Source organism: Bubalus kerabau, chromosome 3 (assembly GCF_029407905.1).
Source record: "Bubalus kerabau isolate K-KA32 ecotype Philippines breed swamp buffalo chromosome 3, PCC_UOA_SB_1v2, whole genome shotgun sequence".
Classification (NCBI taxonomy): Eukaryota; Metazoa; Chordata; class Mammalia; order Artiodactyla; family Bovidae; genus Bubalus; species Bubalus kerabau.
The window spans coordinates 184,506,585-184,524,606 of NC_073626.1; the positions used below are offsets into that span (position 1 = coordinate 184,506,585).

Consider the following 18,022-nt stretch of genomic DNA (forward strand, 5'->3'; position numbering starts at 1 on the left):
TTTTCCTGGTAAGAACACTGGAGTGGGTTGCCTTGCCCTCCTCCAGGGGAACTTCCCAACCCAGGGATTGAAACTGCATCTCCTGCATTTTCTGCATTGCAGGTGGATTCTTTACTGCTAATCCACCAGGGAAGCCCTATTACTCTATAGCACAGGGAACTATATTCATATCCTGTGATAAACCATAATGGAAATGAATATGAAGAGCAATGCATATATAAGTATAACTGAATCACTTTGATGTACAGTATAAATTAACACAACATTGTAAATCAATTACACTTTAATAAAATAAGAAATTTTTAAAGAAGTAGTCTCCTGCCCTATAAGGGTGAATGCCTTTTAGAACAGAGCTTGGTGAGCCATATTCAGGAAGAAGAAAACAAGTCTATCCCTGTAACAAAGAAATGGCAGCATTTATCTCATTAGCAAGGGTTTCGAGAAGGGATGAAAGCTATGGATTGGGAATGTGAGACCTGTCCTTCATCCATTCATTCATTTATATGACAGCTATTTATTGAGCACCTACCTTAAGTCAGCCCTCACTCCTGGGACACAGAGAAGAACCCGAACCAGGCCCTTGCTTCCAGGATCCAGACAAGGATCTACCACTGTGATGGAAGTTCTGCCAGGGTCCACACAGGGGCTTGGAAGCACAGAAAAGGGACCAGTATGAACAGTCAAGGAGCCTTCTAGTAACAATGACCTCAGCTTGAAAGCTGAGGAGGAGGCAGCCAAGAGCAATGAGGGTGGTCAAAGGGTAGAGGCGGGGCCCTGGCATTTGCAAAGGCATGAGGCATCTTCTTCCTTGCTTCCTTCATTTCTTGACCATCATATAGTCCTCTACAAAAGAAAAAGAATAAATAAGCAAGTAAATGAGCAAAAAGTGGAAGGGATACAGGCATACATATTACATAAAAAGCATTTAGTTATCTCAGCACCAAATGGAACAGCCCAGGACTCTGACTTCCAATTTCATCATCACATCATAGGAAAGAGACAGCAGTTCTGTCCCCTCATCCACGGAGGTGGCCTTTGGTCCCACATTCAGTTCCCTTCCTTGCAAAGGCTGGGCACAATCCCACTCATTTGCCCATTCAACAACATCCCTTGATCATCAACCACACTCCAGACACATGGAGGGATCACTGATGTGAAAAGCCAGACTTGGTGATACCCACTTCATACATCCACCCACCTCTGCAGGTCCCCACTATCACAGCAGGAACCTAGAATTACCTGGGTAGGTGTCAGGCTATTGGAGCCATCCCAGTAAGTCACCAATCAAGGGCAGGACTGGGCCTGCGGAGGAACATTCCTTCTCTGCTCTCCCGCCCAAACTCGTGGCCAAAGGCAAGGCACACGCACGGCTGAAATCCCATCAATGGCGCCTGGCCAACTGGCTGCCACTTGCTTATTTGGCTTGGAACAGGAAATACATTTTTCTACTATTTATACTGCTGACCTCAGGAATAAACTAATTACTGCTGCGAAGCTGCATTCCCACACTGTCCGGCTCACATCTGTAACCCCTGTTGGGACGAAAGCCGAGGAGGTGCCAGATGGCTGTGGGGTCCAGGGGCTCTGGCCCAGGGGGCCACTCCTGCCCTGCCGGCTCCCTAGGTCTTCAGGGGAGAAGGAATTGAGACCACAAGTCACCCCGACTGGATCTTCCACTCCAGCCAGGAAGAGATGGGCCTACATCTTCCCTTGGCCTTGAGGTAATCACTTCTCCAGCTCTTGGTTTCTTGGTCTGCATGATGGAGGTGTGATAATGCTGAGCTCAAGCAATGCCATTCGGAGTAAATGATACCGTGTGTGGGAAAGCTTCGTGTAAAAGTGATTACTCCCGAAGGCCCATCACCTGACCAGCCCGGCTCCGGAGGCCAGCTTGGCCCAGGTGGACCCCACATCTGGGCCAGGGCAGCAGCATCCAGATGTGCTGCAGATCCCACCACAGCCCTCGTGTCCTGATGTGTGAAAGTGGACACCTGCCTCTGAGACTGCGGTCCCCGGCAACCAGACCAGCCTCAAAAACCAGCTACGGGATATAGGCAGGCAAGTCGAGCATCATTGAAGAGGGGCCAGGAACCAGCCTATGGATGGGGGGATGGATGGATGGGAAATGATGTGTAAGTCATAATACTGTTTTAACTGATTTTTTTTTTTTCAGTTTATTGAAACGAGCAACTGTGTGGCTCAAGGGTCCACAAACCGATCTGTAGAAGGCTGGATAATAAACGTTGTCGTCTTGAAGGCCTGTCACAACTACGGTTTCTGTCACAACTACTCAGCTGCCACTGCAGTGTAAACCATGCCACAGAAAATACATAAATGAATGGGCAGAGCTGAGTTCCAATAAAACTCTATTTACAAAACAGGGGGATATATTCAGCCAAACCCTCTGGCTGAACTAACCACATAGGTACTATGTAACCTCAGCTGTGTCCTTCATTCTGCCTCATCATCCTTTCATCTGATGGGTCACCAGACCCTATCAAATCTCCCTTCTAAATAGCAGCCCCTCATTCCCACATCACAGCCCTTGCCCTAGTCCAGCCCCATCACCTACCACCTAGACTCTCCAGCAACTCCCCACCTTCAGCCTTGTGCCCTTCCAGCCCATATGCTACTGAGAGATCTATCTAAATCACTAATATGACTTAGCATTTCCCCTCTCCTGATTCTTGCTGTCCTGAGCATCAGGTTCTGGGTCCCACTGTCCAGGCTCATCACTCACTACCCGCCTCAACTCCCATTTTCACTTCTAACCAGACTATCATTTATTCTTCAAACACATCATGCTCAATCCTTCTCTATACAAGGAGAAGCTTTCTCCCTCCATGTTGCCCTGGCCAACTTTTACTCATCCTCAGGCCTCGGACCGGATGTCACCTCCCCTGAGAAGCCTTCCTGGGGTGCTCAGCTTTCCCCTTACACTGAAATGATCACACAGTGGCACAGACAGCCATGTGTTCAGCAAACCCCATTTCCTATTCTTTCCAGGTACAGAGCTAGACTACATTTCCCAGTCTCCTTTGGTGTTAGGTAGAGCCATGTGACTTGAGTTCTGGCCAATGGAAGAAGGGCAGAAGTGATGGAAGCCAACCCAGGTCTGGCCTTGATTTCACTTCCCATGTAATTCTACAGGTGCTTTCTCTTTCCCCCTCTTTCCAGCTGAATGAAAAGGATGCTGAGGACCTGCAGAGGTTCTACCTTCGGGTAGAACCAAAGGCCTGGGTCTCTGAGCCACTGCTTAGATGAGAGTATCTAAAGGGAGTCACATGACCAGAAATCCCACATCATATTAACTGAGCTATCAGGGAAGCCTGCATATCAAGCTACTGACATTTTAAGGTTGTTTGTTACAACAGTTAGCCTACCCTGAGTAAGGCAATACTGAAATGGAATTAACTGCTATTTGTCTGCCTTCCCCCATAGACTGTAAGATACGTAAGAACAGGAACTTGTCTGTCTCACACAGCACCAAATCCCCAGGACTTAGCACCTAAGCCCTGCATATTGTAGGAACTCAGTATCCATTTGTTGGTTGGATAAATAATAAATAAAGGAATACAGCCTTGGTGGCAGGGGCAGGCTACTCTCATCACCATGAGGATACTGTAGCAGCCCAGAGCCCACCCACGTGCAGAGGGGGAGACTTAATTTAAAGCTTTGGCCTAGGGGAAGAGCAGCTTGTGCAGATTCCACTCCAGGGAGCTGAGCTCAAGCAAAGCCAGGGCCAAGGTCATCAATCAACACGGGAACTGAGAGGCAGAGTGCCCATCAGGGGCTGGAGTGGCAGTACCAGGAAGAATCAGAGGGATGGGATCAAGCGAGCATGAGACTAGGAGTCAGGAGCTCCAGATTCTGGGGCTCACTGCTTGGCCTTGGTACGTAACTTCCTCTCTCAGAGTCTCAGTTTCCCCCAGCTGCGAAAGGAAAAGAGGGAACTGGACATTCCCAGCCCCCCAAAAAGTCTCTGGAGTCTCAGAATATAAAACAGACACAAGTGGGTGATGTGTATGTGCCTGCTCACACTCTTTGCCACACCACGGACTGGCCCACCAGGCTCCTCTGCCCATGGAATTTTCCAGGTAAGAATAGTGGAGTGGATTGCCATTTCCTTCTCCAAGTGATCTTCCCGACCCAGGGATCTAACCCGCGTCTCTTGTGTCTCCTACATAGGCAGGCAGATTCTTTACCAACTGTGTCACCCATACTACGTGTAGAGAACTAGCGAGAACCTACTGTATAGCTCAGGGAGCTCTGCCCAGTGCTCTGCGGTGCCCTAAATGGGAAGGAAATCCAAAAAAGAGGGGAGATATGTACACATACGGCTGCTTCACGTTACTGTACAGTGGAAACTAACACAACATTGTCAAGCAACTATACTCCAATAAAAATTAATTTTTAAAGCAAATAAATAAAACAGATGCATGTGGAATGGCTCTAATTAAACCTGGGGAAAGCTGACCCCAACCAACCTCCTTAGACACCTTCTCAGAATCTTGTTCCCCATCCTCATTCAGCCAAACTAAGACTTCCCAGAAACTTGGCCTAGACAGAAGTTTTCAGATCATCCAGCCGAAACCCCAATCCCTGCCTGAATACCTCCAGTGACGGAGAACTCACCTCCTCCTCCTCAGCCCCTAAGGCCACCCTGATGGTTAGATTGGCTATGCATCCTGGGTCTAATGTGTCTCTTCTACCATAGTCTCAGAGCAAGCCAGCTAGAGACCAGGACTTGAAAAGCTGGCCTCTGAAAATAACAGTAATAACTGACAGGTTTTGGCCACATATTTTTTCTAGGCACATTATATATATAGCACATTTAATCCATATGGTAACTTCATAAAGTAGATACTGTTATTATTTTACAAATGAAAAAAATCAAGGCATAAAGAGTTTGTCACTTGTCCAATGTCATACAGCTAGTAAGCAGCAAAGCTGAGACTCAAATCCAGACCATCTGATTATCTGTCCTCAACAGCTTCTCTGATATGGAGAAATCTGACTACAGCTAATAGGAGAGGACCATGGTGGTCAATATCACTTGTATAACATCACTTGTATACGAGCCAGGTGCTTTTACAATAAGCATTTTACAAATGTTCACTGATTTAATCCTTGAGCAATTCTATAATGAAGACACTGTTATCATCACTGTTTTGCAGATGAGGAAGCTAAGTCACAGAGAGGGTAAGCGAATTAGTCAAGGTCACACAGCTTGTAAATGGTGAGGTCAGAATTTGAACCCAGGCAATTTGGCTCTGGAGTCTGTTGAAAATCTCAAAGAATTGACAAAAAACTCTGGAAACAATCATAGCAGGGGATTATAGCAAGGGGATGAGGAGCCTGGTAGGCTACAGTCCATGGGGTTCCAAAGAGTAAGATGCGACAGAGTGGCTTCACTTAAGTCAACTGCTCTCCTGTACATCAACAATGAGCAAGTGTGTCATGCTTGTTACCTTTCAGTTACACATATATTGAGTATTTGGCATATGCTGTGCTGGGTGCTCCGTAGGCACTAGCTCATTTAACCTTCTCCAAACCCTAAATGGGCAGAAAAAAACATGTGACAAGATGCAATACCCATATATGATTTAAAAAGAAAACAACTCTCAGCAAACTGGAAATAGAGGGAAAGTTCCTCAACTTGATAGAGAACTACCAAAAACCTATAGTTAACATCATACTTAATAGTGAGAAATTAGATGTTTTCCTCCTAAGGTTGGGAACAAAGGAAGGATGAATCCTTTTACCCCTCTTATTCACCATCATACTGGAAGCCCTGCAGTAAGATAAGAAAAGGATGTAGCTGGTATGCAGATTGGGAAAGAAATAAAGCTGTCTTTGTTTGCAGATAACACGATCGTCTATATTGAAAATCTCAAAGAACCTACAAGAAAACCTCCTAGAACTATTATATCAAGGGATTACAGCAAGGTTTCAGGATTCAAAGTTAATATACAAAAGTCAATTGCTCTCCTATGTACTAGTTATTAAGAATTGGAATTTGAAATTAAAAATACAATACCATTTACATTAGCACCAAAAAATCAAATACTTAGGTATGCATATGTGCTAAATTGCTTCAGTCATGTCCAACTCCTTGCGACCCTATGGACTGTAGCCCGCCAGGCTCCTCTGTCCATGGGATTCTCCAGGCAAGAATACTGGAGTGGGTTGCCATGCCTCCTCCAGGGAATCTTCCCCACCCAGGGACTGAACCTGCAGCTCTCGTGTCTCCTGCACTTGCACGTGGGTTCTTTACCACCAGCACCACCTGGAAAGACCACGTAGGTATAAATCTAACCAAAAAATAACATCTCTATGACAAAAACTACAAAACTGAAAATATCAAATATCTATTAATAAATAAATGGAGAGTCTACGTTCATGAGTAGGAATACTCAATATTACTAAGATAACAGTTTTTTCCAACTTCCCCCATTTGAAAAGACCCTGATGCTGGGAAGGATTGACGGAGGATGAGATGGCTGGATGGCATCACCGACTCAATGAACATGGGTTTGGGTGGACTCTGGGAGGTGGTGATGGACAGGGAGGCCTAGCATGATGCAGTTCACAAGGTGAAGAGTCGGACACGACTGAACGACTGAACTGAACTGAACTATAGATTCAATGCAATCCCAATTAAAATCTGAGCAAGTTATTTGTGGATATCAACAAATGGATTCTAAAATTTACATGGAAAGGCAAAAGATCCAGAATATCCAACACAAAACTGAATGAGAAAAGTCTTAACACTACCTGACTTCAAGACACACTACAAAGCTATAGTAGTCAAGACAGTATATTTGCTAAATATTAAGCAAATAGATAAACAGAACAAAACAGAGAACCCCCTAAAATCAACCCACGTAAATACAACTAACTGATCTTTGACAAAGAAGCAAAGGCAATTCAATGGAAAACACATAATCTTTTCAACAAATGGCACTGAAAAAACTGGACATCCACATGGGAAAAAAGAGAATCTAGACACAAACCTACTTTTCAAAAAAAATTAACTCAGAATGTACCATAGACCTAAAAGTAAAATGCAAAACTGAAGTACTTCCAGAAAACCAAAGTACTAGGAGAAAATCTAGGTGACTTTGGGTTTGGCAAGAAATGTTTAGATATAACACCAAGAGCAAGATGCCTACATGAAAAACTTGATAATCTGGACTTCATTAAAATTTAAAACTTCTGCTCTGTGAAAGACACCGTTAAGAGAATGAAAAGACAAGCAACAGACTGGGAGAAAATATTTGCAAATGCATATCTGATGGAAGACTTGTATCCAAACACACAAAGAACACTTAAAACTCAATAGTAAGAAAAAAAAAATAGAATTTAAAAGATGGGCAAAAGAGCCAAATGTACTTCACCAAAGAAGATATACAAATGCCAAATATGTGTATAAAAAGATGCTCGGGCCTTCCCTGGTGGTCTAGTGGTTAAGAATCCACCTTGCAATGCAGGGGACACCAGTTTGATCGCTGGTCCGGGAAGATCCCACATGGCTCAGGGCTACTAAGCCCATGCACCACAGCTGCTGAGCCCACACGCTGCAACTCCTGAAGCCTGCGTGCCCTAGAGCCTGTGCTCTGCAACAAGAGACGCCACTGCAGTGAGAAGCCTGCACACTGCAGCTAGAGAAAGCTCGCATGCAGCAGCGAAGACCCAGTGCAGCCATAAATGTATAATTTAAGGTGCTCAATGTCATATGTCATTCAGTTCAGTTCAGTTCAGTCGCCCAGTCGTATCTGACTCTTTGCGACCCCATGAACCACAGCACTCCAGGCCTCCCTGTCCATCACCAACTCCCAGAGTCCACCCAAACTCATGTCCATTGAGTCGGTGATGCCATCCAACCATCTCATCCTCTGTCATCCCCCTCTCCTCCCACCTTCAATCTTTCCCAACTTTAGGGTCTTTTCAAATGAGTCAACTCTTTGCCTCAGGTGGCCAAAATATTGGAGTTTCAGCTTCAACATCAGTCCTTTCAATGAACATCCAGGACTGATTTCCTTTAGATTGGACTGGTTGGATCTCCTTGCAGTCCAAGGGACTCTCAAGAGTCTTCTCCAACACCACAGTTCAAAAGCATCTATTCTTCTGTGCTCAGCTTTTTTTATAGTCCAACTCTCACATCCATACATAACCACTGGGAAAACTATAGCCTTGACTAGACGGATCTTTGCTGACAAAGTAATGTCTCTGCTTTTTAATATGCTTTCTAGGTTGATCATAACTTTCCTTCCAAGGAGTAAGCGACTTTTAATTTTATGGCTGCAGTCACCATCTGCAGTGATTTTGAAGCTTAAAAAAATAAAGTCTGCCACTGTTTCCACTGGTACTCCATCTATTTGCCATAAAGTGATGGGACTGGAAGCCATGATCTTAGTTTTCTGTATGTTGAGCTTTAACCAACATTTTCACTCTCCTCTTTCACTTTCATTAAGAGGCTCTTTAGTTCTTCTTCACTTTCTGCCATAAGGGTGGTGTCATCTGCATATCTGAGGTTATTGATATTTCTTCTGGCAATCTTGATTCCAGCTTGTGCTTCCTCCAGCCCAGCGTTTCTCATGATGTATTCTGCATATAAGTTAAGTAAGCAGGGTGACAATATACAGCTTTGACATACTCCTTTTCCTATTTGGAACTAGTCTGTTGTTCCATGTCCAGTTCTAACTGTTGCTTCCTGACCTGAATACAGCTTTCTCAAGAGGCAGGTCAGGTGGTCTGGTATTCCCATCTCTTTCAGAATTTTCCACAGTTTATTGTGATCCACACAGTCAAAGGCTTTGGCATAGTCAATAAAGCAGAAATAGGTGTTTTTCTGGAACCCTCTTGCTTTTTCGATGATCCAGCAAATGACTATATGTCATTAGTTCAGTTCAGTTCAGTTCAGTTGCTCAGTCGTGTCTGACTCTTTGCAACCCCATGAATTGCAGCACGCCTCCCTGTCCATCACCAACTCCTGGAGTTCGCTCAAACTCACGTCCATCGAGTCGGCGATGCCGTCCAGCCATTTCATCCTCTATCGTCTCCTTCTCCTCCTGCCCCCAATCCCTCCCAGCATCAGAGTCTTTTCCAATGAGTCAACTCTTTGCATGAGGTGGCCAAAGTACTGGAGTTTCAGCTTTAGCATCAGTCCTTCCAAAGAACACCCAGGGCTGATCTCCTTTAGAATGGACTGGTTGGATCTCCTTGCAGTCCAAGGGACTCTCAAGAGTCTTCTCCAACACCACAGTTCAAAAGCATCAGTTCTTCGGTGCTCAGCTTTCTTCACAGTCCAGCTCTCACATCCATATGTGACCACTGGAAAAACCATAGCCTTGACTAGACGGACCTTTTTTGGCAAAGTAATTAGGGAACTGCAAATTAAAACAATAATAAAATATCACTACATACCTGTTAGAATAGCTAATGACCATAAAATTGACACCATCAAATTCTGATGAGGTTGTGGACGACAGGAATTCTCATTCACTGCGGATGGCAGTGTAAAAAACGGTATCACCACTTTGGAAGACAGTCTGGCAATTTCTCAAAAAGCCAAATATAGTCTATTATACGATCCAGCAATCATGCTCCTAGGTATTTATGATAATGAGCTGAAAACTTTGTCTACACAAAAACACGCACACAGATGTTTATAGCAGCTTTACTGGTATTTTTCTCAAACTGGAAGAAATCAAAAAGTCCCTCAAAAGATGAATGGATAGGCAAATACATATAGTGGAATGTTCAGTCAGTTCAGTTACTCAGTCATGCCCGACTCTTCTCGACCCCATGGACTGCAGCATGCCAGGCCTCCCTGTCCATCACCAACTCCCAGAACTTGCTTAAACTCGTGTCCATATGGTCAGTGATGCCATCCAACCATCTCATCCTCTGTCGTCCCTTCTCCTGTTATTCAACAACAAACAGAAATGAGCATCAAGCCATGAAAAGTTTGGAGGAAACGTCAATGCATGTTGCTAATTTAAAGAAGTCAGTCTGAAAAGGCAACATATTCTATAGCTCAACTGTGTCACATTCTGGAAAAAGCAAAAGTGTGGAGATGCTATCAGATCAGTGGTTGCCAGGGGTTCTTGTGGCCAGGGCAGTGGGGAAGGGAGAGGGATATGTGGAACACGGGGAATTTTTAGGGCAGTGAGACTATTCTGCATGATGCTGTAATGGTGGGCACGTGATGTCATGCATTTGTTAAAATCCACAGGACTGCCAACACAAAGAGGGAACCCTCATGTAAAGTATACACTTTAGTTAATAATAATATACAATGATATGTCATTACAACAAATGTACCATACGAAAGCAAGATGTTAACAAAAAGAGAACTCTGTGTGTGTGTGTGCGCGCGTGTGTGTGTGGGAACTCTGTACAATTGCTCAATTTTTCTATAAACTAAAAACGGTTCTAAAACATAAAGTCTATTAATTTAAAAGAATCTCTACATGGGCAGATTATTATTGCTCCTATTTTGGAGAGATTATTATCACCCTCATTTTAAGGAGGGATATTTTATTTACCCTCTTTTATAGAAGAGGACACTAACATTTAAGCAAGTTGCATTCACCATTCAACATCACACAATGGGCAGGCAAAGGGGAGGGTCAAGCTTTGACTAGTGGACAGGTGGTCAGAAACCCTTCAGGGTGCCCAGTACTTGGAAACTACCAGTACTTGAAACAGACACACATTTGAGTTCCTGCTCAGCTTCCTGCCATTCACATCTCTGCATCTAGGTCCTTCCAGTAGATCAAAACAGAGACCTGCATCCTCCGCACGGAGACTGCTACTTATGCAGTCATCCCCGGGCTCTTCCTGCTCACCATCTGTGTGCTGGAAACCCAGAAGGTGTCTGCAAAAGTCCATCCTGGTCAGGTTGGTTCAGTACCAATAGGTGGATTCGTGTGCAGAACAGAAAGCTGGCTTAGGGTGGAAATCAGACCTCTGCCCAGTTACCATGGTACCAAATAGACTAGACACGCAGGATGTGAATATAAGCTTGTGCTGCCATCACCACTTATTCCAGTGTAGGAAACCCATGATTGAAAGGGACTTCCAGGGGTGTCAGGTCCAATAGTCACCTCCCATCACCAGGACTGAAAGGGCCCCCGTTCATGGAGAGGTGACCTCTGCTATGGGAACTGCCAAGACCACCCTTGGGTGGTGGTCAGGACTGGAGTGGATGGCAGTCGTCCTGAGTGCTGACTGTGAAGTTAATCTCAGACAAGCGGGAAATGCCTAGGACAGCTGGCAAGCGCCACCAAGCTCTGACCTGAGGCCTTGCTGTGGATGGGATGTCTGTGCTCCGCCAGGATCCATACGCTGAAGCCCTAATCGCAAGGTCATAGTATTTGGAAGTGAGGCCTTTGGGAGATTAGTAGGTCATGAGGGTGGAACCCTTACGAATGGGATTAGTGCCCTTAGAAGAAGAGACACCATGAGATGATCTCTCTCCTCCACACGAGGACACAGCGAGAAGATGGCCCAGCTGGAAACCAAGAAGCAGGCCCTTGCCAGTACCTGATGATACCAGCACCCTGGACTCAGACTTCCCATCCTCCAGAATGGAGAGAAAGAAATTTCTGTTGTTCAAGCCACCCAGTCTAGGGTGTTTTTGTTATAGCAGCCTGAACTTAGGGCATACAATTCTTGCCAAGAGCCTGAGAGTCATCAGAGATGAAGGAAACAGGTCCATCTGATGCCTGGTCAGAGAACCACAGGGAAGCCTGGAGGCAGAAAGAACCATGACCACAGACCCTTGGGCGATCCCAGGGAGGACCTTCTGACTGGTGGAAAGAAACGAAGAGTCTGAGAACTTGATAAAAGACTCTTCTTTGGCTATGAGGTTTTTCACACTGAATACCTGTGTTTAAGCTCCTGGCCCGAGCCATTTACGAAGGCCTTTCTTCTACATCATCTTGTTTTAAACATCCAAGAGCCCTGGGAGGTAGGTGTATACATCTCTAAGTGACGGATGAGGCAACCAAGGCTCAGAGAAATGAAATCACCTCAAGCTCACAGCCACACAAGTATTAATGACCAGGGGAATTCCCCAGTGGTCCAGTGGTTAAGACTCCTCACTCTTATTGCTGAGGGCCCAGATCCAATTCTTGGTCGGGGAAATAAGATCCCACAAGCCTCACAGTATGGCAAAAATAAATAAAGCATTCACTCTTAAAAAAAAAGAATTGACCAGAACTCCTCCTCAGACCCTCTGTTCCCACACCCTACCTCTTCTAACTACCCCTACTCTGCCCAGCACATAGAAAGTGTACAGAAAACCTTGGCAGAGTTTCACTAAAAGGAATGGTGTCCTTCAGCCCTACTCCTCGGGGGCCCAATAAAGGGCTGTCTTTTCCCACCATAACCCTAATCAGTGAGAGAGGGCAGCTTCATCCACCACCCTGGGTCATGGTTATCCAGGGCAGAATATCTCAGGTAAACCTGAGGTGTGGCCACTCAGAATGACCCTGGGCCAGGAGGAAGGAGGCTATGTCTCCTCTACTGCCTGGAGGCCCTAAGGCCAGTGGACTTGGTCTTTGAAGGCGAGGTCAGGGTTATGGCTCACAGTCTTGATTCTGCCACTGGCTGGCTCCATGATAAGGATAAAGGGCCTTCAAGTAGCTGTATAGCTTTGACCCAATATTCCATTTCTAAATTATGGATTAGATATTAGACAATAGATTATCAACTCATAAATTACTTTCTAACCTGAAATTTACATCTATAAAGATTTTGAAATAACATGAAAATTTTATGTTCTAATGTTAAGTATAAAATTGAATACACAAACGTCCACTAAGTATCCATCCATCCATCGTGCGCTCAGTTGTGTCCGACTCTTTGCAACGCTATGGGCTGTATATTAAACAAAATCTGTAGAAAAACTACGAGAAATAGCCACACACCATGATGTTAGCATTAAATACATATAAAAGAAAATGACTTTCTATCAACATGTCCTTTCCAAGTTTTCTGCTTTATCACATCTATAGAGGAAAATACAAAATCAACTTTATTTTTAAAACAAAGTATGATGGGTTAGGGGATTCCCATCTCAGGCAAACTTCCCATGGGTTAGGTGGCCCTAGTGGTAAAAAATCTGCCTGCCAACCCCAGAGACATATGGAATGCAGGTTCAGTCTCTGCATCAGAAAGACTTCCTGGAGGAGGGCATGGAAACCCACCCCAGTATTCCTGCCTTGAGAATCCCATGGATGGAGGAGCCTGGTGGACAGAAGAGCCTGGCAGGCTACAGTCCATACCATCGTAAAGAGTCAGACACAGTTGAAGCAACTTAGCACACATGCACACATGATGGATTAGAACATTCAGTATCAGAAAGATGTCCATTCTCCTCAGATTGATGTGGAAACTCAATGAAATCACAATAAAACTCTCGGCAGATTTTTTGTATATATATATATAGAGAGAGAGACACATATGTGCAGTGACAATCTGACTCTAAAATTAGGATGCAAAGAACCAAAAATAGCCAAGTCAGATGTGAAGAGGAGCAAACTAGAGGACCTTGTACTACTTGCTACAGACTAAATGTTTGTGCTCCCCGCAAATTCACGTGTTGAAATCTTAACCCCCAATGTGAAGGCACTAAAAGATGGGGCCTTTGGGAAGGATTAGATCATGGGCATGGGCATCTTCTTCTGCCCAGATGCCCATCATGTCTCATGCCTAAACGAGCAGGCTGGAGGTGGACAGGAACAGTTACCATGGCCCAGCCTTGACAACTTCCCCACTCCAATGTTCCTGTTTCCCTCACTGTCCACCAAGGACCAGCCGCCACGGCAGGGGAGCAGGCGGCAGTGAGCCGTCTGGGCCGCTGAGGGGTTCCCAGGCGCCCCAGTCCGAACGAGGCCATCCCCCTTGGAAGAGTTGCTACCCTGGGCTATGAGCTAGTTCCCAGCGCTCCCATGCAAGAGTGCAGAAGAGGAGTTGAGCTCTGTGCCAATCAGAGGATAAGATCAGAACAAATACTACATTTGGATTCGAGTCATGTCTTAGTTGTATTTGCCCTTTGCAAATCCTTGGTCAAACTAAGATATACCGCAGGCCCTTTTTTTTTTTCCACCTCCTTCCTTGAACCAGATCCCAGAAGTGAGGTTCTAATTGCACCCACACAAGGGGATCTAGCCTTTAGGAATAATAATGAGAACAGCAGCTCTTGCATTGCATCGGCTCCAGGCCAGGCGCTGTTCTAAGCGCTTCACAAATTCTAACTCAGTTCATCCTCTCAGTAATTCTACGAGGTAAGCATTATTACGGGCTTCCCAGGTGGCACAGTGCTAAAGAATCCGCCTTTCCAAAAGCCATCCCAATACTGTAAAGGGATTATCCTCCGATTAAAATAGATAAATAAGAACTTAAAAACTACAGGGAAGTCATTCAACAACACAAAATACACACTTTTTTCTCCCACGCTCCCTGAGGAATTCAAAAGGATAAATTATATCCGGGGCCATACAATAAAGCTCAATAAACATATAAAAATTGAAATCATGCAATGTGTATTTTCCGACTGTTATGGAATTAAACTAGAAACCAATAACAGGAAAAAAAAAAAAAAAAGAATCTGCCTCTCAATATGGGAGACACAGGAACGCCAGTTTGACCTCTGAGTGGGGAAGATTCCCTGGAGGAGGGCATGGCAACCTGCTCCAGTATTCTTGTCTGGAGAATCCTATGGACAGAGGAGCCTGGGAGGCTACAGTCCATGGGGTTGCAAAGAGTTGGACACAGCTGAAGCGACTTAGCACACATGCCCAAGCATTATTATATGCCCATTTTACAGGTGAGGAAACTGAGACACACGAGGGAAAATATAAAGTCACTCTGACTTCGTTGGTGATTCCTGTCAGCTCAGCCCCTGACTGCCGAGAAACCTGTGTGACAGAGCCCAACACACTGGGTCTCAGCTGACTTCAGTGGGTTTTGCTGTATCTTCAATTGTCTACTTTCATTATGTTCTGTTTTGCAAGCAATCCCAGAAACGTCTGGATGCAGGTGTGGGATAAATCCTAAATAATTTTTTTTTTAATTTGGCTGCATTGAGCCTTCGTTGTATCATGCGGGATCTTTCAATGTGGCACACGGTCTCTCGTTGTGGCACTCAAGTTCAGTAGTTCCGGTACCCAGGCTTCTCTAGTGTGGGCTTAGTTGCTCTGTGGTGTGTGGAATCTTAGTTCTCTGACCAGGGATCAAACCCTCGTCCCCTGCATGGCAAAATAGGTTCTTTACCGCTGGACCACCAGGGAAGTCCCTCCTAAGTGATTTTGATACTAGTTTCTTCCACTCATTTGTACACTTAATTCATCCAACAGACAGCACCTGAGAGCTAGCCTTACAGGGACAGTGACGGGGCAGACTTGGGAGGCCCCATACAGACAGGAGCCTGGTCGCCCAGCACCCATGGGCCAACAATCAGGCAGCTGGATTTTATCCATGGTAATGGGAAGCTGAACAAAAAGGTCACTGAGCCCAGTGATTAGGAGCATGGGCAAACCCTGGCCATCTGGCTCCAGAGCCCAGGCTCCTAACCACTGGGCTCAGGGGTTGTCCGCTAGCTGCACAGCCCTGGGCGAGCTACTGAACCTCTCTGGGCCTCCGTTTCCTCATCTGTAAATGGGGCTTGAAATAACACCAACCGCAAAAGGTAGTTGTGAAGACTGAATGAGTTTGTGCTTGTGAAGTATCGGAGCAGGCCTGACACACAGGAAGCGTTCACCCTTAAGGCCTTCAAGCCACGTCCACTGGAAAGAGTGAGGACTCCTATTTTGTCACCAGGAGCCTGAGGTCCAAGAGACACAGCCACCCCCAAGGTCACCTGGGTGTTAAGGTCACCCAGCGTCCATGTGTGAGGGCCTCCTGAGAGCCCAGACTGTGCTGGGTACTGCAGCGTCTCACCGCCTCACACCCCATCCTAGAGGGGCTCACCCACATGGGACTCAGAAGGAGACCCCAGGCCTGGGGTCTGGCATCAAGTGCATTTGATATTGCAGTTACTCAGCTCTGCATCCTCACGGGCTCCGATTACTCTCTGATCGAGCTCAGCTCGGCACTCTGAGGTCCAACCAGCATGTCCTCTGTGCAGTGCCAAGCTCAGCGAACACCCACTGTGCACCCAGCACTTGGGGAAGAGGTCAAGGCGCCTCACACGAGATCCTGCCTCAGAGGAAACGCTCGGTCTTCCTCACCCCTCTTGGCTCCTTCCCCAAGACAACAGAAGCTAGATAACATCTGTGAAAGGGCCAGGCCACAGTAGGCACTTTGTGAATAGCCACCTATTCACTGTGAGGCACGCCTCACTGGACAAGCATAAAGAACTAGCTGCTTCTTTCCGGAGACAAATAAGTCCAGAATATGGGCTTCCCTGGTGGCTCAGAGGGTAAAGCGTCTGCCTGCAATGTGGGAGACCTCGGTTTGATCCCTGGGTGGGGAAGATCCCCTGGAGAAGGAAATGACAGCCCACCCCAGTATTCTTGGCCTGGAAAACCCTATGGATGGATAAGCCTGGTAGGCTATAGTCCATGGGGTTGCAGAGTCGGACACGACTGAGCAACTTCACTTATGACGGGGTCAGGGGATAATTCAGTGTGCCAAGTTATGCCCCATTAGGAGCCTCTCACCACCCTGGTCATGTCTGATGGGACAGATTCTGAAACTGGATCCAGGCACTTGGGGCTGAGTCCTAGCTTTGCTGTTAATTCCATTTGAGACTTCGGGTCTCCATGTCTCTGTTGGTGAAACAAGAGGTTTGGACTAGGTGTCTGTGAGCTCTTACAGTCACTTGGCTCTACTGAAGGCATATTCACGGGTGCCCTACTCCATGCCAGACCCCAGGCTCAAGGATCCCACAGGGCTGGAGGGAAGCCTCTGTACTGGGGACACACAGAGCAGTCACTTGATCAGCCCTGGAAGGCTTCCCAGAGGAGGTGATGTCTGGGCTGAGTCTCACAGGATGCATAGGAGTAGGACAGATCAAAGAGTGAGGATTCCACCTTGTGGTACTGACCAGTCACAGTCTGACTAGTGTCACAGAGAAAGCACCATGGCAACTCAGCGGGGCAGGGACTGGAGGGGACATCTGGAGTCAGAGAACAATTAGGGGCAGGTGATGGGATCCAGGTGGTCTGCGGACATCTCAGGTCGGAGCTCATTACAGAATGTTTTGGACTAGGGGCTGGGGACTCCCCAGGCTGCAGGCGGAGGCCAAAGCCATGGAAACAGACAAAACCATGAAGAAGAGTACACAGACAGGAGCAGCTGGCAGAGGAGGGAAGTGGGAGAACCAGCCGAGCATCCACCAGCCGAAAGCAGGAAGAGGAGGTACAGACCAGTGACCATGCTCCTCGCCATGCTTCCCACTCAGGAGAACGAGGACCACACATCGCCCCACTCAGCACAGAGCGGCATGTAGCAGGTGCCCAACAGGTGTTTGGGGTTTTTTTTAATCCTTTAAATTAAGAGTAGTCATTTATGGATGTGAGAGTTGGACTATAAAGAAAGCTGAGCGCCAAAGAATTGATGCTTTTGAACTGTGGTGTTGGAGAAGTCTCTTGAGAGTCCCTTGGACTGCAAGGAGACCCAACCAGTCCATCCTAAAGGAAATCAGTCCTGAATATTCATTGGAAGGACTGATGCTGAAGCTGAAACTCCAATACTTTGGCCACCTGATGCAAAGAGCTGACTCATTGGAAAAGACCCTGATGCTGGGAAAGACAGGGGGCAGGAGGAGAAGGGGATGACAGAGGATGAGATGGTTTGATGGCATCACTGACTCAATGGACAGGTGTTTGAATAAACTCCGGGAGTTGGTGATGGACAGGGAGGCCTGGTGTGCTGCAGCCCATGGGGTCACAAAGAGTCGGACACGACTGAGAGACTGAACTGAACTGAAGGAAACCCAGGAGAGATGGGTGGAACAGAAAAGTCCAGGAGGATAGTGGACTTCCAGGAAGAGTGCTCCAGAGAC

The 18,022-nt window shown here is 46.3% G+C and overlaps 1 protein-coding gene across 1 annotated transcript in view; it reads right to left on the reverse strand.

Annotated features, from left to right (window-relative positions):
• Positions 1-350: 350 nt before the first annotated feature.
• Positions 351-18,022, reverse strand: part of CDC42 (cell division cycle 42) — a 167,290-nt gene continuing 149,618 nt past the window's right edge. The window contains exon 7 of the mRNA XM_055574212.1: positions 351-843. Coding sequence (XP_055430187.1) covers positions 708-843 — 136 coding nt within the window. The 3' untranslated portion in view covers positions 351-707. The remainder of the gene's footprint in view (positions 844-18,022) is intronic.